Here is a 24,826-nt window from a genome sequence, read left to right as displayed (position 1 = left end):
ATCCTGAATTTCCCTTGTTTTTCTTAAGAATTTTCAAATTTGACTTTTGAAAATTTCGACTAAATCAACCACTAAAAAGAATTTCGAGCACTTACATTTTTACTTTATTTTTCCAAATCATTATTTTTTGCCCCTGGTTTAAAATCTTTATCTTCCTAAACTCGAAATCCTAAATTCTAGAAAAATATTTTTAGTTTTAATAAAACACATACTTGGCTGAAACAGAAAGAAGAATCTTTTTAGCTGGATCCATGGAAAATAATCAACATCTTTTAGATTCAAATGTAAATTACCAGAAAACCAAAGATACAAATCATCTTAACTTTCCTAAAGCCAGTGTCAGTAGGTATTTCTACTTATGACCAGGATCTCTGTATGCAATATGCTTTCCAGGGCCTAGAGAATGAAATGGTCCACTAGAGTTGCAGCTACTTCCTTGAGAAAAGAAGAAAATCAAATCTAAATTTTAAGTCACCTTTAAATATAGTTATTTAATGTTATATACTAACTTCATGAAATTTGTAAATCTGGATTCAAAAGGAACATATTTTTACAGTAACATGTTTTCGAGAATGTTTCTTATTGTAAATAAAGTCCAATCTATAATTTATTACTTTAGAAGCAAAAAATTTCCATGCTTCTCCATGTAAATATCTCTTAGCCTTAAAACAGAAAACCCTTAAGCATGAAGAGAGAGGGCCAAATTTATTTATTTAATCAACAATATTTATTGTGCACCTACCAGGTACAGGTATTATTCCAGGTGCTAAGGATATAGCAGGGAACAAAACAGACAAGGCCCTGTCCTCATGGAGCTTACATTTTAATGGAGGGAGACAGACAGAAAAGCAAGAAAATATCCAGTGCGCCAGAAATGATAAATGCTATTAAGAAAAGCAAAGCAAAGTGAAGGACAATAGGGATTCCAGGGGCAGGGGTACTATTTTAAATGTAGTGGCAAGGAGGGTCTCTAGGTAACAAATATGGAAAGATCTAAAGGAAAGGGAATAAACTATGAGGATTTCTGGGGGAAAAGCATTCCAGGCAGAGGAAGCAGTAACTACAAAGGCCCTGAGGCAGGAGCTTCCTAAGTACTTACCTTAAAGAACAGCATGGAGGCCAGTGTGGTAGCAGTAGAGTGATTAGTGTGAACTGACAGGAGTGATCTCCTAGACTAGAGAGAGGAATACTGAGGACATGGGAGAGAAGACAACGGATACAACAAAGGGAGTTCAACAAAAAAAGAGGCAGGGAGATGGGTATGTATGCAAGGGAGTGATTATGATGATGACCATGGAATCTATGCTGGGTAAGGAAAGAAGTGAGAATGTACAAGATACATGAAGGACTGTGAACAAGTGGTTCGATCAACTAATGCAGATCTTAATGAGGGGATGAATAATTCCTGAAGCTGGGAAACTAGGGGGAGTTGGTAGTAAGCTAGTGGAATTCTTAAAAATCTAGATTGGGAGGAAGGAAGAGGAGTTATTTGTGATTAAAACATCTCTAGGGTACAACCACAGGAGTGGGGGGCTCCACTCCCATGCGGAAAAAAGATCAAAAAGTTAAGAGGCTGGGGTAGTAGACAGATCATCTACATGGACACTGAAATAACAAAGAATTAGGACACAGTGTTGGAGGGTGTGAGAGTACATCTAAAATCTTCAAAGAAGAGTGGAGGGATGGGGTCACATGAGGGTGAGGAGAAGTGAAATGCATGATGACAGATAACAGCAAAAGAAAAAAGATAAGTAGATGGTATGGTTTAATGATACAAACTACAAAGCTAGAAATTGTTATGGAGGAGGAAAGATGATCTGGATATGACAGTGAAGAGCCACAGGGACACCTATTCCATCTCTATGCTCAGTAGTAAAAGGGTTTAGGAGAGAAAAGCACAACTACTTAAGAGTGCTAGGGAAGCAAAGACACCAGGGTACAGCCAAGTTTCTGTTAGAGTCAGAAGGTGAAGGCAACATTCTGGAAGAAGTTAAGGTTATGAGAGATTTTAATGATGATAGTAAGTTCTAAAAGTACAGTGGAAAAGTTTTGAGAGTTGGGCAAGATAGGAAAATTATGATTCAGGGATGCAAAGAGCCATATGGGGATGAGAGTTTGGATACTGAGAAATGATCACACAGTCCTGGGCTTCTTAGTATAAACTGCTAAAACAAGGATAAAGCACGTGACCAGAAATATAACAAAAAATAACAATGTAAGAAGGCACAATATAGTATGAGCTAGAGGTTTACATGCCAAAAGTCAGTGACTTACTCCTATTTTCTACATACTGTCCAAAGAAATGAAACAAAAAAGGAATACTGGAATACTGCCTACGGTATCTAGCTAGAATACAAAGCAGGCAGACAAAATGGTGAGGTTTTAAAAATGGAATACAAACTAGTAAAAATAACATTAATTTGTTTTGTCCAACCGGTACTCTGGCCCTAATGATGATTTTTAAAAATAGGTATCACTAGATGCATCATGTGACGAATTATTTTCTCCTCAAAAAGCAAATCAAACATTACGAAATATAGTAGAAGAGGGCTTAAAGAAATGAGGAAGCTATTCATATATAAAATAATAAAAAGACTTGGGTCAAGTTAAATTATATTAAAAATAAAAACAAAACCTCCTTTATTTAGTGCCTGGCTTTTGAAGATATATGGAAAAAATTAAACTAGGCCAGTTAAAATATATGCCCATGTTGGCCCATTAGAAAAAAAAAACCAGGGGCTTCCCTGGTGGTGCAGTGATTGAGAGTCCACCTGCCAATGCAGGAGACGCGGGTTCGAGCTCTGGTCCGGTAAGATCCCACATGCCGCAGAGCAACTAAGCCCGTGCACCACAACTACTGAGTCTGTACTCTAGAGCCCGTGAGCCACAACTACTGAGCCCATGAGCCACAACTACTGAGCCCACGAGCCACAACTACTGAAGCCCACACGCCTAGAGCCCATGCTCCGCAACAAGAGAAGCCACCACCATGAGAAGCCTGCACACCACAACGAAGAGTGGCCTCCGCTCACCACAACTAGAGAAAAGCCCGTGCGCAGCAACGAAGACCCAACGCAGCCAAAAATAAATAAATTTATTTTTTTAAAAAAAAGCAAAAGAAAAAACTAACCGAAAAAAGAAGAGATTCACCAAACATGAAAAGGATTATCAAAACCAACACAATATAAAAGTTATGAAACAGTACACTAAAATACAAACTTTTCATAATTTATTAGATTGCAATATATAGTAAGTAGTATGGGACAATGTGTTTTTTTTTTTTTTTGGCGGTACGCAGGCCTCTCACTGTTGTGGCCTCTCCCATTGCGGAGCACAGGCTCCAGACACGCAGGCTCAGTGGCCACGGCTCATGGGCCTAGCCGCTCCGGGGCATGCGGGATCTTCCCGGACCGGGGCACGAACCCGTGTCCCCTGCGTCGGCAGGCGGACTCTCAACCACTGCGCCACCAGGGAAGCCCGGGACAATGTGTTTTTAAAATTTATACTAGGTGTGTTTGATCCCTAGTCAGAAATCTACCAAATTTTAGACCAGAAAACTAATGTCGTAATTGTGTTAAATGTTTCACTTTGTGTACTGAAAAAAACCTTTAGAGAAAAATGATGAAAAGAAATAAGAGAAAAATCAAAACAGTAAAATAAAAAAGCCAAAAGATCTAAACCAAATAAAGAAAATCAAACAATTCCCTTCTCTTCAGATACTGTAAAGAAGGGTGAATAGTCCAACAACAAATTAAAAATTACAAGAGATTTTCTTATACATACTTTTGTGTGTTCATACGGAATGTCCACAGAAGGGTGATAGCATACTATTGTCCTGCCATCAGATGTCAAAGCAAGCTCTACTTTGCTAAAAAAAAGAATGTTTTAGAAACAGAGTTATACTGTATTCAAGGCAAAATGATTATTAGAGCCATAATTTGTTAATCACCAATCCCTGAAGAATAAATGCCATCATGTCACTGGACTGGCAAACCAGGTACCCATATTACAGGGGACAACTCATACCATCCCACAAAATGTGTCAGCTTAACTACCACAACAAACCTTTACTGCATTACACGCTATTTTATCTAAATTATTCTTCAAATTATTTGTTTTGTTAAAGTTACTTGTTTTCTTAACCTTTGGAAGAGATCTTCATGTTCATTCATCACTATTAATAGAACTTCTTTTCCTTATCTAAAAGCTACCTTCAAAAAGCTGTAAGGAGATTACTTAAATTATTAAAGCCGAAGATCAGCAAAATACATAATCTTCCAGGTAAAGGATCACCTGAATTTCCAGTCATAAAGATTGTAGCTGAGCACTTTTTCTAGATCAGCATTTCTCCAAGTGCCTTTGGCATAATGCAAAACACGTCACATAAGACTCAATCTTTTCAGGTTCAAAAGTGCTACCTATTTCCTAGTCTTATTTCATCACTATCCTAATACTTACTAAATTTACAATTAAAACTGGTGTCAAGAGGGAAGAAAATACATTTTTACTAAAATTCACAATGAAAACAATGTAACTTAAGAAAACATGTTGTAGTTTCTGCACATAAAACGCTGCTATAGAGATAAAGGACAATATTTCATTCATATGTTATTCCTAGTTCTTAGCGTACTGACTAGAATAAGTACCAAATAAATTGTGGTTGAATTAAATATTTGTAATTTAGGATTATTCAATGTTAACAAAAGATAAGTAACTGCTTAAGCTAATACATATGAACCCTAAGAGAAAACCATAAAAAGTATTGTTTTTCCAAAAAGCTAAAGAATACTTCAGGAAGAAAAGACAGCATTTCTATCAGCAAGTCTGTCTTACAACAAATGAAGTATTCAGTGAAACACAATGATAATGATTTTTATTTAAACCATTTATAAGCCCAGACACTGGGTAAATAAGATCACTGAAATAATTTTTAAAAACAAAATTAAAGAAAGAATAATCAGAAAAGAAAGCAGAAAATACCAAAACAAGAAATAAAATTAAATCATTTCAGATAGAGCTAACGAACTTTTTTCTTTCAATTGGATTTCAATACATACCAATTATAGTCATCTGGAAGAGAAGAATACGTAGTTTTATGACAAACACAATATAAGGCTCCATCTGCAAAAACCCCAAACAGTAAGATGGATTTAGTTAATTTGAGCATATGTCCTCACACCAATGTAAAGCTAGTTTTACTCATTCAACCACTATTTACTGTATTCACTATGAAACAGGGCTGTACATGGAGCTAGGGATTCAACAAGTTAACATCCAGTCCCTGACCTCAAAAAGGGTGCAAGTCTGGTGAGAGAGAGACAAGTAAACAAAATTCCAATATAAAGATAAGCCCTGTTAGGAAGGGTAAGCATTGGAAGTGAAAGGGACACATGGACAGATTACAAAACAGGAGTGTACAGGTTCAAGAATGCTTTTCCAGTGGAGATGATGTTTAAGGTGTTCTGAAGGATGATGGAGTAAGCTGGAGTTGTTAGGGGATGAGTACAGTGTTCCTTGCAGAGGGAAAAAAAAGTGCCAGGACCAGAGGAAAGAAAGAACATAAAGTTTCTGAGTATTCTAAAAACTTTAGTGTTGGGAATTCCCTGGTGGTCCAGTGGTTAGGACTCAGCACTTTCACTGCTGGGGTCTGGGTTCAATCCCTGCTTGGGGAACTAAGATCCCGCAAGCTGCACGGCTCAGCCAAATAAATAAATAAATAATATAATAAAATAAAAACTTTAGTGTGACTGGAGTGCATAGCTCATAAAGGGCAAGTGTTTAAGTAATGAAATACAAAATGAACTGTTCAAAATCAACTTTTCTTAATCAAAATGCAACACTTCAAAGCATATTTTCCGTTTTTAGAATACCTGCAAATTCAAGAGCCATAACTACTTTTTTTAAAGTTTGTGAAAGGTCCCTCTATGTTCAGAGAAATTATGTTCTTTTAAATATAAAGAAAAAATGTAAATGTAGCTCAGTATGGTTAAAAAAAAATTCTGAATATATCTTGGCTAAAACCAAGGATCAACTTCTCTCAACTGAGCCACTTGCTCCTGAGTATGGAATGCCATCCCCACTTTGTTCAAATACCACTCATCTTTCAAGAGTCAAATGCTACCCTTCCATGAAATCCTTTTCCCCCTTCCTGCCCTACATCCCCATCACAGAAAGAGTTGTCTATTTTACATGTCCCACAACCAACACTCCATATGACATTGCTATACCATCATTGTGTCCTTTTTTTTAATGCATCAGTTATTTATATGTATCAAAGATGTCTAAACAAAGATCTGTAAACTCTCCTTTCCCAAAGGATTGCATATACTTAGAGGTCTAAATATAAATTCTTACTCCAATGCATTAAAAGTACCTTAACAAAATTCATTAGTATCATAAAAGATTACTTAGCAAAATGTCAACCCCAAAATTCTATTGATATAAAGATAACAAAATACAAAGAATTAGAAATATAACCTCATCTTTCAAAAGATTTATTAATTTTCAAATATCTGTGCTAGTACAGAAGAGCATTTATTAAGATAAATCAGAGGGTAATGTAAAAATCATTTACACATATTTTATTTTCTTGTCTGACACTGTTGGGGATCTTCTTAATTATGTATGGATTAATATTAAAAGCAGTTTGTATTCTCTGAATACACCAGCTAAGTGATGTACATGTTTGCTGAAAGAAACAGGGTTGGGTGGCAGAGGCAGGACAGACAGAATCTACCACTCTTAACTAGGCAGGAGGGAAAACTCAAGACAACAGTATTTAGTTCAACAGGAAACTGCAAAATTTGTACTCTGCACTAACTTAGACATTTGTTTGTACCCTCATGACATACATCACATTCTACCACATCATATTCCAGGTATTGTTTCCATAGGTGTCTGTTTCAACTACAAGTCTAAATAAGTTCCTTAAGGCCAGGAATCCCACCTTTTTCATTACTGTGTCCCCTATAGTTCCTACTAATAAAGAAGAGATTGTCAAACTGCCTCTAAAATGTTAATTTCTGCATAATTAATACTTGAAAAATGCATTTGACATTTTATCAAGAGAAAAATTCTAGATATGGTTAAGTATCAGAGGTTCTAAATGCATAATTATAACTGATGCCAAAGTTAACATCAATCAATCCAAATCAACTCAATGTGCCGAAAAGAATTTCAATGAGAGTCAGCTCTCCACAACTCACAGGCTTTTCTTGTTTTACATATATATATTTATACACACACACATTTAATTGCATTTTGACATGATCTATAAAAGCTGATAGTCCCACTTCATTTTCAAATGTTGAATATTTTAAATTACAACAACAAAGGAGGTATAGCAGAAAGTATATTGGGAAGACATAGGTTTTGATCATAGGTCTAATTTACCAGATATGCAACTTTGGTTGAGCTTCTGAGGGCAAGAGAACTCAAGTTCCTTCATCTTCAGAAAGAGAATAATGCCACGTGATAGGTAAGTTATTGTAAAATTCAAAGTTGTAAAGACCAAATGACTTAATATGCTTAAAAGCTGTAAAATTCCCACATTGACTGTATATTTTGGAAGGTTTTAAATGTTCCTTCTGGAATACAGGGAGGCCTTTTTATTTGTGCTCACTGAACTTTCCAATCACAGTTTTGCTTTGCCTCTAATCTTAATGTCCTTCCTTTTCATATAAAATATCAACAGTAACGGTAATAATACTTTACCTTCAATAGTAATAACAGAAATTGTGTAAAACAAGAGGGTTAAGGATGCAAGAAGTTAGGTAGTCATTAATTACTAGGATGACTGAGTGATAATGGAATAATTTTCTGGGGTAACCCAAATTCATTCTTCACTAATCAGATATTTTGACAACTGAGATCCATTCAACAAACATTTATTTATCACTTATCATGTATGAGAGGCACTGAGGACACTAAAATAGACACTGTACAAATTTACAATCTAGTTGGTAAAGTATACACAGACAATTTTAACTTACCCAGGGGCAGATGAACTGGTTTGCAGATTAACCTGAGTGAGGACAAATTGCTGTTTCAGGACATGAGCTAGGTAAAAACTGATTATGTCTGAGTTCCCATCAGCCTTGGGGCTGAGTTCCTATCAGGGCAAAAGGGAAACTAAGCAGCAGAGGTCTCTCTCCCAATTCTCAACAACAACAACAAAATGCTCCTAGGTAATCAAGAGCTGACTACAGTTTTGTTTTCACTATGATTTTAGTGTATACCTACAGTCTCTTGGCAATCTCCTCCTCTGTTTACTTAATTATACTTTCATTTATACAGCTTTTTACCCTAGTCTTCAAACAACTCTTTTCCTCTTAATTCAATAAAAATGTTCAATTACAAATGGTATTCAATAGGAAACATGAAGGAAGCAATTAAGGTCAGGCAGAGATGTGTAAAAAAGTTGGCTCACTAAACATGAAAAAGCAAACCTATTGTAGCCTCTAACCGTGTCTTCTTTACAAATGGGAGAATGCAGTTCACAGACAGAGGAAAAGTAAAGTGAAAAGAAGGTTGGTCAGGAAATAAGATTTTAATAGACTATTTATATAGATCAATTTTTGACTATCAAACATGTATTAATAGGCTTTGAAGAAAATATGTGACTATGTTTCTTCAGAAAAGGAAGAAATTTTTTTTAAATTACACAGAAAAAACACAAAAGAACACACCAAAATAGTAACAATAATCACCCTGTAAGATGGAATTGTAAATTTGCCCTTTGCTAATTTTAGGAACTACTAAAAAAAGCAGTATGTGAAAATATAAATAAAAGTGATTCAAACTAGAAAAAGTTCCTCTTTATCAATCCCTCCCTTGCCCTCGGTTAAATCCCACTTGTGGTCTACAGAGATAACTTATTTGGTTCATGTCTTTTACTCTGCATTTATACATATATACACACACACATATATGGTCGATCATCTTTTAAATGCACAATGAGATCATACGATATATACTCTTCTATGACATACTTTTTCCCCCTTCTATACTGAGATCTTTCCACGTTACACTCCTATACAATAGCAGGCACATACAATAACTACATTAAATGTTCTTCAGTGAACATGTATTACTATAATATTTGAAAAAGTTTAAAACTTTTTAAACATTGGACTTCTCTGGTGGTCCAGTGGATAAGACTCCGCGCTCCCAATGCAGGAGGCCAGAGTTCAATCCCTGGTCAGGGAACTTGATCCCGCATGCATGCCAAAACGAAGATCTGGCACAGCCAAAATAAATTAATAAATATTAAAAAAAAAACACTTTTTAAACATTAAAAAACTCACTTACTTTGAATTGGAAATAAATGTTTCAAGATAGTTCTGCTTGATATAGCCCATTTTACTGCTGCCAACGCCATGGTGAATCAAGATGCTTATCAGGTGGTATGAAAGATGATTTGAAGAGAAACTGCTTTTAAAATCTGCTTCTAAAAAAAAAAAAAAAATTGCTTCTAGGTATACTATTTTCACCCCTGCATAAGAGATAAAGAAAAATCAGTGCTACCTATGATAAATTAAAGTGACACAATACACTGAACACTACAAAATAGGATCACTGCCGAGAACTACAGTTGCGTAACACAAAACTTTTAAACAACTTTCCATTTCCAGGCAATACAGTACAAAAAGCAACATCATCAAAATGTATAGTAAGATCAGAAACCCAAGAACTATGTCCACTACTATTTATCTTAAATGCAAACTTCTCAACACCTAGCGTAGTTCTTTCCATTCAATGAGTGCTCAGCCAATGTGTAATTACTCTTAGAAACAGTCACTCACACATGCTACACAGAGCATTCTCCTTTCATAAAGCAAATGTGTCGGTGTACAACCTCCCAGGTACCACACACAAGATTTTATTACATCTCTTAAAGGGGTATTCTGTTTCTGATTAAATCAAATATTAAACAAGAAGGCCTAGCCTTGGCTTATTAAATACTGACTTGGAAAAACACATATAAACACCCAAAATCCCAAATAAAATTTCACCCTCTTATATAAGCTTTTTAACTTTCCAAGGTGCTTCCACTACCATTCATTTTACTCTCATCCTAATCATAAGAGGCATCTTTATTTTGATTCATGAAGAAACTAAGGTACAAAATTTAAATAAATTGCTTCCAAGAACTTCAGAGTCAATCCCTTACAAACTGGAAAAGTTTGGGCAAGTCATTAACGAAGCAACCCTCAGTTCCTTCCACGGTAAAATGGGGGGAAACAACCACAAGCTCCAGGTCTGTTGTGAATAAATGACATACATCACTTGTTTTCAACTGGCCTCGATGACTATTCCCCTCCCACCACCCCCGCACAGTGATAAAAGCTTATTTCATCAGTCTTAGTCGTTGAACTACGCAGACTGATTCCTTGCAGTGTCGGTACATTAGCAGTGCCATCCCTGAGTACCTACAGTGTGCCTCCTACACTTTACGACCCATTTTCCTATACATTATATGCTCCTTCACAAGTCTGTGAAGTAGGCGTCTCCATTTAAAACACTAAGAAGCGAGGCTCCGAAAGCTCAAACGGTTTACCTGCCACTTTACTGCTGCTTAATAGGTACTATGGGTGTAACGCAAGCCCACAGCTTCTGACCACGAAATGAGAAACAAAACACTTGAGGGGACGTTAGGTCCCCTCTGTCCGAAACCCAGAGGTCACATTATTCACCCCAGAGAGAGAATTCAGAGGGTAAACCCCTTGGCCCGGAATTCAACGCTGGAACAATAGAGGACTGCGGAGAGTCTGGGAGGGACTGAGGCTTGAGGAACAGGCTACCAGAACCAGACCCCACGGTAAGCGCGCGGCCACACGCCGGCCCTTCTGCAGGACGGACCGAGTCTAGTAATGCCAGAGGCTTTATCTTGCCGCAAACGACAGGTAGGAGACCTCGACAGCTGCCTATAAACTTTCTGGGCTTGCCCAGCTCTTAGGGACTCCTAAACGGGAGAAGGAGAGGGAAATGGTTACTTGACCGCAACTCACCGCGAGCCCGCCATCTTACCTCAACCCGGGTCCTAAGAGACACCGCTCCACGCGCCTTCCTGGCTCGCGGGGCACTCTGGGAAATGTAGTCTCCGCGGGAAAGAGCCCCGGGTGCCGTGGGTAAGGCGGGGATCCACCCAACAGCGCCCGCGTTTAGTTCCAGCAGTTTGCCTGCAACTTTACCGGCGCTACCCAAAAAAACAAATTCACTGGCCCCACATATATCTTTAGAAAGTAACGAACACTATTTTTTAACGTTTATACTAATAATTAGAGCAACTTGAGATCCCTCCTTGGATGAGTTAGGTTTCCCAGGGGAAGAGGCATTTCAGAGAAGTACTGAAAGCGGGGTGGGGTTGGATTTGACGTTTGAAATGGGGAAGCATGGGACAGGCTTCAACCTATGTTCTGAAAACTGTGCTAACCAGCACAGTTATTCATTATGGGAGGAGGACCTGCAGGATCCTGGACCTCGCCGTGTATCTTAGAGGGAAGAAAAGGCCCCTGGGCCTGTGCACTTTCTGTTCTCGTTGCCAGCAATGGTCTTCTCTCACTGCTTCTCATGACCACTGACTTAGTTTATGCAGCTCTTGCTCAAATATCATTTCAGAGAGGACCACATCATTAAAACAGCTTCACCCGCCCTTGTCCCATTGCCCTCCTTTATTTTTTTCATAACATTTACCATTATATGACATTATATTTTCATTTGTTTCCTTGTTTAATGTCTGTCTCTTATGCCAGAATTCAAGATCCATGAAGGCCAAGAGGGACAGGTATGTTCTATACGGTATACAAATCTAATATCTAGAACTGTGCTTGGCCTCATCGTAGGCCTCCAATGTTTGTTGAATGAATAAAACAAATAACACTGCATGTATTCAAGATAGTAGGTGATTGACTGATAAAGCCTAGTTTCACCTGGGAATTCCTTTCCTCCGTGATCTGCAAAATTTCGGATTTATGTACATTTTTCTGAAAAGGATTCATAGCTTTTAACATGTAATCAAGGGGGTTAATCAACCTCTCAAAAATTTAAGGGCCATAGTCCTGAAGTAGCCCTTAATATCGAAAATAAGTGAATGTAAGTTCACTTACATTCACAACATAAATGTGGACTGCTGTGATGTCTCTCTTCACTTCCCACAGCATATCAGGCTGGTTCTGCTGCTTATCTTTGCTCCTATGGAAGCTCACATTGAGGACCCATCTCTGTCCTTTCGAATCTTGTCCATCCTTCAAAGACACCCCGTAGTCTTTCTGGACTATGCTGTAGGGAGAGACAGAGAGAAGAAACATATTTGAATGAACTATCAACTGGACTTGTCAAACATTCACTGAGCAAAGCAGAAGAGGGACGGATCAAAGATGATTCCACAGGACATGTCTTGATGGCTGTGAGTAGAGTGGGGACCACTGACCAACAGGGAGACTCAGTGCAGCCAGGAAATGTTCACAAAGCTGAGACCAGGAAAGAAACCAGCCATGTGCATGTGAAAGAGAGCCGAGACAGCTCTAGGCTGAGGGAACAATTTAGAAGTCTAAAAGGGGGTGGAAACAGCTTATCATATGCTGGAGTATGGTGTGGAGGAGAGCAGCAGGAGATGGGGTAAGAGGCAGGTCATGTTGGGCTTTATAGGCCTTGGTGGTAATAACATGGAATTAGGACACAGATTCATTTGTGTAAATGTTATTTTAATACAGTAGGGCAGGGCTTCCCTGGTGGCGCAGTGGTTGAGAGTCCGCCTGCCGATGCAGGGACACGGGTTCATGCCCTTGTCCGGGAAGGTCCCACATGCCGCGGAGCGGCTGGGCCCGTGAGCCATGGCTACTGGGCCTGCCCGTCTGGAGCCTGTGCTCCACAACGAGAGAGGCCACAACAGTGAGAGGCCCGCGTACCACCAAAAAAAAAAAAAAAAAAAAGCACTAACACAGGGAATTCCCTGGTGGTCCAGTGATTAGGACTCTGCACTTTCACTGCTGTGGCCCCGGGTTCAGTCCTTGGCGGGGGTGGGGTGGGGCGGGGGACGAAGATCCAACAAGCTGCACAGTGTGGCCAAAAAAAAAAAGTGCTAACACAGATTTTAAAAACAAAACCCAAGAGATAATCACTGCTAATATTTTGATGTAAAACCTTTCACTTTTGTCTCTTCGTATATCTATATTATGATAATATAACATTTATTGGACACATGCTGTGTACTATTTTAAAGCCCTTGGCCAGTGATGGAGCTGAGATGTGAACCAGCCAGCCTGATTCTCCTTCAGCCTCCCTTTCTTTCACACAAACACATTATATTTAGGTTTTCTTTTATTACTGTTAATATACATGTACAGATAAACATGCATGCACAATAGATTTTCTTTCTTAATATATCTTTTTTCCCACTTAACCGTGTATCATGAACATCTTTCCTCTGAATAGCTTAAATATTGTCAGTTTCAAACTGCAAGGCTCCTAGAGATCATCAGGACTTACTTTAGATTATTAAAGATCCTCACACTATAGTCTAAAGTTATTTCATTATTAGATGCTTTCCTGCGACTCCTAAATTTTAACTTTCTTCTACTTTGTTCATTCATTCAACAACTATTTATTGAGCACTTATTAGATGTACCAAACACCAGAGCAACAGTTTATGTCTTCAGAGATTATACATCAAGTGGGGATGACAGATAGTTAATGTATAATTGTGTAATTAATTATTTTATTATCATTGTCCTGAGTGCTCAGAGGGAAAAAAATGCCACGGAGCATATAACTAGTCTGTTGGTGTCTGACTAGTCTATTAGGGTTAGGAAAGGCTCCCCTGAGGATATGAATTTAAGCAGAAATCTGAAGGAAGGGTAGAAGTTGTAAAGATGAAGAGTACAAGAGAGAACAGCCTGAGTGAGGGCCCTAAGGTAGGAAGTAGTATGATTCTTACAAGAAACAAAAATAAGGTCAATGTGACTAGAATACAGAGTGCTAGCAAAAACAATGAGGCTGGTGACAAAGGCAGATCTATTTTATATTTTTAAGAACTATTTCACACTTGGCAAGTAATGCTTATAAAGGGCTTTCTGGGAGACCACATATATTTGAAACTTATCCAAAATAATAAGACCCCGTTTTTCTAGTATGCATTGAGTATTGTCCTTAAGAAGTGTTTGTTTTGCCTTGTGAAGATAAATTGCACACCTTTAATCACATTGATAAATAATCTCACCAGGAACTGTGAGAAATTTACAGCAGAAACTGTTATTCCCCTATAGCTATTTCTCCCTTTCTTCCATGTTAATAGAACACCTAATCTTCTCCTGAGTGTATGTCTACTCTGAATTAAAAAATCTACATTTCCCAGCCTCCCTTGCAAGCATAGATGTAGTCATGTGACTAAGTGCTGGCCAATGAAATGTAAGCAAATGTGTCTTGCAGCAGCTTTGCTCTCTTCCTTAAAGATAGCTGGTGGGCACTCTTTGCCCCTTACTCCATCCTTACTCCAGGAGAGTGGATGTTATGGTCACTATCTTAGAACACTAGCATTTAGAGGGCCTAGACTTAGGAATGATGGAGTAGTCAGCTGGAAGGAGTCTGGGTTTTTGATAACTTTGTGGACCAGAGCTCCTAGTCCCTGCACTTCCTACTTAGGGATTTTTACAAGAGAGAAGTAAACTTTTATCTTGTTTAACTCAGCGTTACTTTGAGCCTCTTTTCTAATAGTGGAACCTAGTGGAACCTAATCCTCACTGAAATGACAGAATGAAAATAGTTCAAATCACAAATGAATGATTCAAGAAAAATATATCTAAAGGATTAGTACTGATTAAAATGTAAGGGCCTTGGACTTCCCTAGTTGCACAGTGGTTAAGAATCTGCCTGCCAATGCAGGGGACACGGGTTCCAGCCCTGGTCTGGGAAGATCCCACATGCTGCGGAGTAACTAAGCCCATGCACCACAACTACTGAGCCTGTGCTCTAGAGCCCGTGAGCCACAACTACTGAACTCGTGTGCCACAACTACTGAAGCCCGAGTGCCTATAGCCTGTGCTCCGCAACAAGAGAAGCCACTGCAATGAGAAGCCTGCACACCGCAACCAAGAGTCGCCCCTGGGCAGCAGCAAAGACACAACATAGCCAAAAATAAATGAATAAATAAATAAATTTATTTTAAAAAAAGTTGTTTCCTGAAGATGGAAATTTCTTCTTAAAAAAATAAATAAAATAAAATAAAATGTAAGGTCCTCCATAACACTGAACATAATACGGAGCACAAGTTATAAACGGCTTTTCCTTCAAAAGCTCTCTTATGAATGCTCCAAGTGGTTTTTACATTTATGTCTTCTCTACCCATAAGATCTTGGGCTTCCTGCATGTAGGTGGACCTTATTTTCCAGCTATATAGCTCACATGTATAGCATAATGTTAAGGAGGCAGTAGAGCGCAGAGATTAACAAGTAGATTCTGAGAATCTCTGCCTAAATTTGAATCTTGATTCCATGACTTCCTAGCTATGATATTTGGAGAAATTTATTTTCTTAATATTTTTTAGTCTCAGTTTATTCTTCATAAAAGGGGGAATAATAATTATATTCCCTACTTTATAGAATTATTGGGTAAATAACAGAAGGTAAGTAAAATGCTTTGCAAAGTACCTGACAGGTAGTAAGCACTCAATCAATACTAGCAATAATTGTATCTTGTAGGTGCTTAATAAATATTTGTATAATAAATTTTTATGAACATCTGACCCAAAGAGATTACTTATTTCTTTGACATTAAAATATATATTTTGACTGTCAGGAATAATCTACTGAATGTAATTAAAAATGAATAAATGGACTTAGTCTAAAATGGACAATAATTATTTCTAGCTTTAAGTTGGCATATCACTTAGTCTCAGAGGAAAGCAAATGACATACTCAAACTGGTATCATTCCAGGATCAGCAGTGGTATAACCTGGGCTTAGTACCACTGGCTGTTCCTTCCAGGCCAGAAGGGACAAAGAGAGGGAGCAGTAACTGGATCCCAGAAGGAGAGAACCCTGTAGTTGGCTACCTGGAGGAGAGCAGTCATCTGTTGAAGGGCGTAGCCAGCCTGAGGTGACCTTGCCAGGAGCAACCCAGGGTAATAATTACTCTGACTTCCCTATCCTTTCCCTCTCTAATCTCCTGCAAGGGCTTCTCATTGGCCCAAACCAAACAGAAACCCCCTCCATATAGTGTAGTCTATTCGAGTCTGCTTCCTGGGCAGAGAGCAGAGTGGACAAGATGAAGAGTGGATTTGGAGGAACAAAAGGGAGGTTCCTGGCACCATGTCAGAATAAGTGTCCTTAGGACGCCTTTGGTATTCTGACTGTAAAGCCAGAGATTGGTTTAGTAATCCAATTAGATGTTATTTAAATATAAACAGGGTGACCCTCCCATACTGATAGAAAGTGAAAAGAATTCTGAATAGCTTCCGGCAGTAAATACCTCTATTGAATATGTTGATAAATCAAATAAGTGAAACAGCTTGGGTAGGAGGTTAGAAACTCAAATCATACTGAAGATTTGGTAAAATGTATAACGTGAATTTAGGTGACTTGGGTGGTGAGACCACTCCATTTGGAGAGTATGGACTGGAATTCCTATTGGCACAGCAACCATAAAAGAGGGCTCTGCTTCTCCTTTCAGGTTATATAGAAGAAGGTCCTGGAAGACTGCACTTCCAGACCTCACCCTCACAACCAACCTGGAAGGCACCCCAAACTGCTTGCGTAGGTCACCCCAGGTTACTTGGGGGTTACTTGTTTCCTTGGGTGTAAGTGACTTTTAGCTCCATAAAGATTTTGAATTAAATGTAGAAATGATGATGTAAATCAAACCCACCTAGTAGTATTATTTTCCAGTTAGCATTGAGAATATAACACACAAACATGTGTATTCTATATTTATATTTAAGTATTTAGAATATATAAGAGAATTTAGACTGTTAAATTTGCTGTTAGATAGCTTTTTGATTGTAATTTTTAAAAACGTTTTATTACAGAAAATTTCAAACACATACAAATTAGAAAGAAAAGTATAATAAACCACCATGTACCCCTCATTCAGCTTCAACAATTATCAGCTTATGGGCAATTTTGTTTCATCTATACTCCCACCATTGGGGACTTCCCTGGTGGTGCAGTGGCTAAGAATCCGCCTGCCAATGCAGGGGACATGGGGTTGAGCCCTGGTCCGGGAAGATCCCACATGCCGTAGAGCAACTAAGCCCGTGTGCCACAACTACGAAGGCTATGCTCTAGAGCCCGCGAGCCACAACTACTGAGCCCGTGTGCCACAACTACTGAAGCCCGTGCACCTATAGCCTGTGCTCCACAACAAGAGAAGCCACCGCAGTGAGAGGCACGCGCGCCGCAACCAAGAGTAGACTCCGCTAGCCACAAGTAGAGAAAGCCCGCGTGCAGCAACAAAGACCCAACACAGCCAAAAATAAATAAATAAATAAGTGAATTTATACTCCCACCATGTTCCTTCTCCTATATCATTTTGAAGCAAATTTCAAGTAGCCTATTATTTCATCTATAAATATCCCAGTAAGAAATGCTAAAAGATAAGGCCTCCTTTCTTCAAACATAACCACAATATTACACAACTAAAAAAAAAGACGATGATTATTTAACATCATTAAATATCCAGTCAACATGCAACTTTCCAAATGGCTCATGAATGTCATATTTTCTATTTAGTTTGCTTGTTTGAATCAGATCCAAATTAGATCCACACCTTTCGTTTGCTTAATATCATTTTTAAGTCTCTTTAACTTATAAGTTCCTTCTCCATTTGTCTTTCTCTTTTTTCCTTGTACTTATTTGTTAAAGAAACCAGGTGTTTTTCCTGTAGAGATTCCGACAATCTGGGCTTTGCTGAGTACATTCTGGAGCAAACTTTAACATGTTCCTAAGTCCCTTGTGTTTTCTGTAAATTGTGATTCCAATTTGAACTTGTCATTAGGTGACTGATTTAGGCTTATGATTCTATGTTGAAGGGTGTGAAAGAATTATATTGTTTGGAAACAGTATTACAATACTTAATAGAAGACTCACTGTATTAAAATTTTTTTTCATTTATAAGAATTATTTAGGTGCTTGGGAATGTTTATCTGTCAAAATTGAAGGGCTGGAAAGTAAAATTGAATATGTTAAATTTACAAGTGCAATTTAAAATGTTTAAATGTAAGTATTTTATGAAAAATTCCCTTAAAAGAGTTTTATTTTAGTTGCTAGTCTTATAAACAGAATAATAAGATTTGTAAACTGAATTTGAAAGCTTAAGGAAAAACTAGACTTTACTGTCACTACAGTAAATTGAATGTTAATTAAAAACTAATCTGTGAAATATCTCCTTGTGCAGGAAAACTGCCTCAAAGACACCAAAAATACTCTTGTCAGCATAAAGATGTTTTTGCCCTCCTCTCTCAAAAATTATACTCAAACAACATTGGGAAAGTCAAGAGATGCAGGAATGGCTCCTGACTTAGCAGAGCAGAGGAAAGTTAAGCATGCAGGTTGTACCAAGGCTCAAGTAATTGGTAGCACCATATATTCAGGAAGAGGGAGTGAGGAAGGGGCTGAAAACTGATGGAATATTTGAAGGTCAGTATAAGGTGCAGTTAGACCCAAGACTCCCATACACGCCAGCCCATCCTGGTCAGAAATGGGAATCTGAATCTGAGAAGCTCTAGACTCAGGAACACATACCTGGAGGAGGGCAAGGGAGAAGCGTCCAACAGGAAACTGACCAGGCAAGTCCCTGGGCTCCCTTCCTTGCCCACCTCCAGAATGCCAGCATCCTCTGGTCTGCAGCCTTCCCTGTGACCATATGAAACACCTGATGTCCTCCCAATAAATTCTGTATCTGTTAGTCTGAATCAGCTTCTATGCCTGCACCCAGGAACCCTGACTAAAATAACATTTCACACTTACCTTGTATTAATGTCATTAATATATATTTGCATCCATTCTCTCCCAGGGTAATTCCTTGTCTGGTTTGGCTCATCATTTTCCCTGCAGAAACTAATATTGTGCCTAGCACTTAGCAGGCTCTTACTAAATGTTTATTGAATAACTGAGTGAATAAAACCTTCCCTGTGTCTTACATATACTCTTCACTGTATCTTATGTAGTATCTCAATTACAGAACTTATCACATCAAATATATTAATTTGTTTAAATGTCTGTCTCCCCTATAAGAACATAAGTTCAAGATCAAAGATCCTATCTTGCTCATTTAAAAAAAACATCTCCTAGGGAAGGTCTAGTACATAATAGGTAGAGAATGAAGGAAGGCAGGAAGGAGGGGATATGTGCTAAGCATTATGTTACCGCTGGACACACAGCAAATAAGAATATGGGTGGATAAAAAGGCAACATGACATCAGTGACAAGGCAACAAGATGTGAAAATGATGATGTTAGAGAGAGCATATGTATGATGGATCACGGGATATTCAAAGCAACGATGAGATTGTCCATACTGCAGGCTGAGGTTGCCTTTGGGGAACTGGGATAGAAAGGAAGCAGTAGTTTAAGAAAATGTCAGGTGGTTTAGTGATTAGAAGGTGAGAGGAGTAAGTTTTCTAACTGGTGAATTTAAAATAATGAGCTGGGTCTTCTCAGCCTTGTCTCCTTCCCTCCTTTCTTTTTCTCCCCTCCCTCCCTTTTCCCTCTCTTTTCCTTTCTCCTTTCTATTTCTTTCTCTCCTTCTTCCTTCCTTCCCTTTTTTTTTTTTTTTTTTTTTTTTAAAGCAGTCTGTCTTCTGCTCTCATGCATGCGCATCTGCTCTGTCTTGGCTTAAGGGGCCTGCAGTTGTCTGGCTGTGCTAAGTGACTGGGTGGCTGTGCTTGCAACTGGGGAGCTGGTGGGAGGACTATTAATAAGCCCAAATGACTGCCCACTTAGAACTGTTTTCTCCAGTCAGCTTTATTGGTAATGAAGGCAACATTTTGGTCTCCATCTCTTTCAACTGGTTATAATTTCAGGAGTGGAAATTGGGTGTTATTTATTGGCCTCCTCAAAACCCAGCAATCTGGAATACTGAACACGTGGGCCAACTTAAACTCCAACTATCTGGAATATCTAACACTTGGATCAAGAGAATTAGAACAGACAGGAGGAAAGATATGGGTATTGGGCCAAAAGGAATTAGAAAAACAGGAACAAGAAATATAAGTCCACAAATATGTATAAAATAGATAACTAATAAGAACCTGCTGTATAAAAAATAAATAAAATAGGGCTTCCCTGGTGGCGCAGTGGTTGAGAGTCCGCCTGCTGATGCAGGGGACATGGGTTCGTGCCCCGGTCCGGGAGGATCCCACATGCCGCAGAGCAGCTGGGCCCGTGAGCCATGGCCGCTGGGCCTGCGCGTCCGGAGCCTGTGCTCCGCAACGGGAGAGGCCACAACAGTGAGAGGCCTGCGTACCGCAAAAAAATAAAATAAAATAAAATTTAAAAAATAAAAAAATAAAAAAAATTCAAAAAAATATAAAAGAAATGTATAAGTCGAGGTTGCTCTTGGAACCGTTTTGTTTTCTTGATCAGATCAGATAATATGGGACAGTGACTCTCAAGCTTTGAACCCTTCAGTGGTGCGGGGGGAGCTTGTTAAAATCACAGATGCATAGGGCCGGGGACTTGCAAATGGAAGATCTTGGGTGGGGCTCCTGCAGCTGTATGTTTAACCAGCCTAGGAGGTGGTTAGCACTCCAAAGTTTGAAAACCTCTGCTTCAGAGTATATCAGATCCCAAATCATTGTACTCAGAAGCAAAACAAAGTTTTCAAAACATTTCTAATCACATTGGAAGCAGGTGGGCAGTTTTCTGCAGAAAGCAAGAGACACAAGTGAGAAGCATATGAGAAATCAGTAGGACTGGAGAGAGACTGGTGATGGTGGGGAGGAAGAAAGGTGATGGGAGTGTACTGACAAGAAGCTTGGGCGGGGACACCGGGTGGGAAGAAGTTGGGGAACAGTTTAGGCTGGATAGGCTGAGTAAGCACTTCACAGGTGGAGTCACAGAGCGACTGGAGCCCAAGGACATGGAATGTAAAGAATTCTCTTGGGAACCTGAATGGGTGACACACAGAGGCATGGGAAAGAGCGTTGCTTTCAGAGTTCCTGTTCCATCCAGGCTTCTGGCCAAGCCTTGAGTCACCATCCTCTGGAATCCTGTTTCCACTGGGAACTGGCACAAAGAGAGGAATACCCCCCTTCCTCTACCTTTATAGAAACATCGCAGAATCAGTGATGGGCTTTGCAGAATGCCTCCAGTGGTGCATATACTTAAAGCTCTCTGTGGATGAGATAACATTCAAAAATGCTTTGTACAGCATGAAGCGCTAAACAAAGGTCAGCCTTATTACTCCAGTTCTCTTGGGTGTCTTCTTTCCAGAGTCCTTCCACTTTGAGACAGTGCTCCTATGACCCTGGATGACCCCGCTCAGATCCTTCTCATGGGCTGGCATTGTGTTGGTTAACCGTTTGTAAGTACTCAGCTATTTATGTTGAAGTCATGAATATGAGGCAGCAGGTGTTTTTCAGTTTTTTTTTCTTTTTAAAAATCAGTGTGCAGCATTTTCATCCTCCCCACCCACTTCGAGTCAGTGTTCAGGAACCCTCTTCTCACAGATACTTCTGCTTAATAGCCCACGGAAGTTTTCCTATGCTGCAAGAAACAATATGGGTATTGCAGACAAATACATCTCCATGAAGACTATTGCTCATAATGGAAACAGGACCTCTATTAAAGGTGACTGATCTATCATTTTCCAAACTATTCTATTTTGTCTCTGCAAAGTATGAGAGAGTTTGTGAAAAAAGCTCTGTTGTCTTCCAGGAAGTCAAGTTGAAAAGTTTAGGGATGAACATAAACATCCTGTGTTTCACTTATGGATCATGAATTTAAGGCAACCATTCTCAAACAGGTGTTTATCTTCATCCTGCACTCATGCACTCATTCCCTTGACCAGTACTTTTTGAGAGCTCTCATGTTGTAGGCCTTGAGCTAGGCCCCAGGGATCCAGGGGTGCCCAAGATGGAAGAGATCCATGGCTCTGAGGAGCTCAGGTATAAATGTCTTAAGACACTACCTGCAGGGTAAACAGTACTTATACATCTGCTATTATAGGACCAAAGTAGTGAAACTGAAATATTTGTGGGTAGGGGGTGGGGAAGGAACAGGAGGCACTAAATATTATTCTGGGGAGTAAGATTTGCATAGATCAGGATTCCTCTAATTTCTTCAACACAGTGTTCTTGGGCCCTCTTTCTTATAATGCAAAGGCACTTGGAGTTTGAGTCCTGAAAGAAGCAGAGCCTGGAAAAAAAATCATGGCCAAGAATGAGGCCTGATGAAGAGCCAAAAAAAGATTAGCCAGGGGGCTTCCCTGGTGGCGCAGTGGTTGAGAGTCTGATGCAGGGGACACGGGTTCGTGCCTCGCTCTGGGAAGATCCCACATGCCGCGGAGCGGCTGGGCCCGTGAGCCATGGCCACTGAGCCTGTGCCTCCGGAGCCTGTGCTCCGCAACGGGAGAGGCCACAACAGTGAGAGGCCCGCGTACCGCAAAAAAAAAAAAAAAAAAAAAAAAAAAGATTAACTAGCTAAGAGTTCTGCCTAGCACTGTTCAGTTTAGTGAAGCTATTTGGTCACTCTTATTTATTCCATACCACGGACCAGAATCTTTTGAATTTTGAGTGTATGATATAATTCTTTATTTTCTTTTTCTTTTTTTAAATTATTTTTTCTTTTTTTCCCCTTTAGTTGTATGATATCATTCTTGATCAGCATGTAAAGAGCATTGAACACCTTTTAGATTAGACTTTTGAAATCAGTGAATTGGATTATTTTATGTTTTGAATAGGTAACACATTAATACAGCTCAACATCCAAAAGTATAAAGTAAAAAGTCTGTTTTACCTCTATTCTTCAGCTGTCTAACATCCCTGCCTTGAAGGAATTAGTTTTGTGGATATCTTTATTTTAACCATATTTTATGGGTATAGTAAGTAGGATTCTTAACCAACTTTCTAACCTGAGAATAAACCCAGCATCTCAGCCATGTGGCAACACGTCCTTCTAGAATATATCCTGTTCTACAGGACTTACATGAATCAGAAGTTCGGATTTTATTTTCCAGATACGTATAGTGTGAGTTGTTCTCAAGGGGGAAAAGAATGGGAAAGGACATTAAAAATTATGTATTTATCTAAGAGAATTTCATGCCATCAAATGAATCTCTGCCAAACAAGGTTATACTGTCAAATTTTAAAAATCTGGTTTCCTAAAGAAAACTATACCTGGTTCTTTTCAAGATTACAAAAATAATACCCCCTCTAAGTACTTAATATATATTGAAACTTCACAACAAGAACAATGAAGTACATTTTATAGGTGAAAAAAACGAAGGTCAGACAAGTTAAGCAAATTCTAAGTTTTCAAATCTAGGCAGGGCTTCGGGGCCCTCACTCTTAATCTGCAGGATACTCACTATCTATTCCAATAGAGAATAGCCAAAAGAAGGCACATGGCAACAATTTTTGTTGTTTATTCAAAATCTTTTGTTCTCAAATTTTAGGATCTATCAAAATTACCCGTGATGTTTACATGCAGAGTCCCAGGCCTCAGCAATGAACTAGAAAATTAGAATCTCTGGGAAGGGCTCCAGGAATGCTTATTTTAACCAGCATTGCAGGTGACTTTAAGCATGGTGGCTTGTAAGCATACTGTGATAAATATACCTGCGGCAGTTTGTGTTTTTCGAAGTTGGTCACAACTGTATCTTGTATCACACATACCCAGCTAGTTTCCAGAATCTTGGACTCTTCTTTCAAGAGAGGGGGTCCATGTCCCCTACTTTTCAAACTGGGTGGGCTTTTGTGATGAGTCAACCAATAGATTATGGTGGGAGTGATGCTACGTGACTTCCAAGGTTGGGTCGAAAAAGGTGACAGCTTCCACTTTTGCCTGCTAGAACACTCGTTCTTGGAACCCAGCCACCATGCAGTGAGGAAGCCCAAGTAGCTCCAGGGAGAGGCCCACTCGGAGAGGAACTAACAGTCTGTACCAACTTGCCTGCTATGTGAGCCATCCTAGAAGTGGTTCTGGTCCCAGTCAAGCTGCCCAGGCTGACACAGCATGGAGCAGAGATGTGTCTTTCCTGCCAAGCCCTGCCTAAATTGCAGATTCAAGAGCTAAACAAATGATTATTGTTGTTTTAAGCACTAAATTTGAGCTGAATTGTTATGCAAGAGCTAACTGGACTAGTACCCTTCTAACCCCATATTCCCTCTGCCTTTCTTCCTATCAGGGCGGGTTCCAGACCCTCTCTAAAATATTCTGGAAGTATCTTTCTCCAATGTCATTTACTTTCCCAAATTCTTCTAAATACAGAAGAACCACTCATTTCAGACTTCTGGTTATTTGAAGTTCTCATTATTGCCTCTGAGTCTTGATTTCTCATCTAAAAAGCAACAGTAATAAGAAAGCCTACCTTATATACTTTATCATTAAATGAGATAATCCATGTAATTATTTAGCATCATGCTAATGATAATGTTTTCTCTTATTACTTTTACTAGGTTTCTTGCATTCATATTCTCCATTTCTTTAATGCACTTTTTTTTTTTTCTTATAGCTCAATGCCATTTCACAGTCTTTTTTCTAGGCCTGGCATGCTCCCCCAACCAGGTCAGTTAGATTCTTACTCATCCTTTAGGATGCCACTTCTCATTTGAGAAGCCTTCTCTGACTTCTCAAGCAATTAATGCCTCTCTTGTGCTCAAATAGCACCTTGGA

General features: G+C 39.1%; 1 protein-coding gene across 5 annotated transcripts in view; it reads right to left on the bottom strand.

Annotated features, from left to right (window-relative positions):
* The window catches only part of MRPL42 (mitochondrial ribosomal protein L42), a 68,794-nt gene extending 57,715 nt beyond the window's left edge, over nucleotides 1–11,079 (bottom strand). For 3 of the 5 annotated variants that reach the window (XR_003791241.1, XM_029206664.1, XM_029206665.1), the window contains exons 1-4: nucleotides 11,029–11,079; nucleotides 9,310–9,448; nucleotides 5,058–5,121; nucleotides 3,784–3,868 (exon numbers count right to left, since the gene is read on the bottom strand). Coding sequence is in view for 4 of the 5 variants with exons in the window: in XM_029206664.1 (XP_029062497.1) it covers nucleotides 3,784–3,868; nucleotides 5,058–5,121; nucleotides 9,310–9,379 (219 nt within the window). In the remaining variant the exon portion in view is untranslated. The other 2 variants (XM_029206662.1, XM_029206663.1) reach the window with 2 other exon arrangements.
* Between the last annotated feature and the right edge of the window lie 13,747 nt (nucleotides 11,080–24,826).

This window comes from Monodon monoceros, unplaced genomic scaffold (genome assembly GCF_005190385.1).
Source record: "Monodon monoceros isolate NGI ecotype Baffin Bay Population unplaced genomic scaffold, NGI_Narwhal_1 Super_Scaffold_6, whole genome shotgun sequence".
Taxonomy (NCBI): domain Eukaryota; kingdom Metazoa; phylum Chordata; class Mammalia; order Artiodactyla; family Monodontidae; genus Monodon; species Monodon monoceros.
This window is presented reverse-complemented; position numbering and strand designations above follow the sequence as displayed.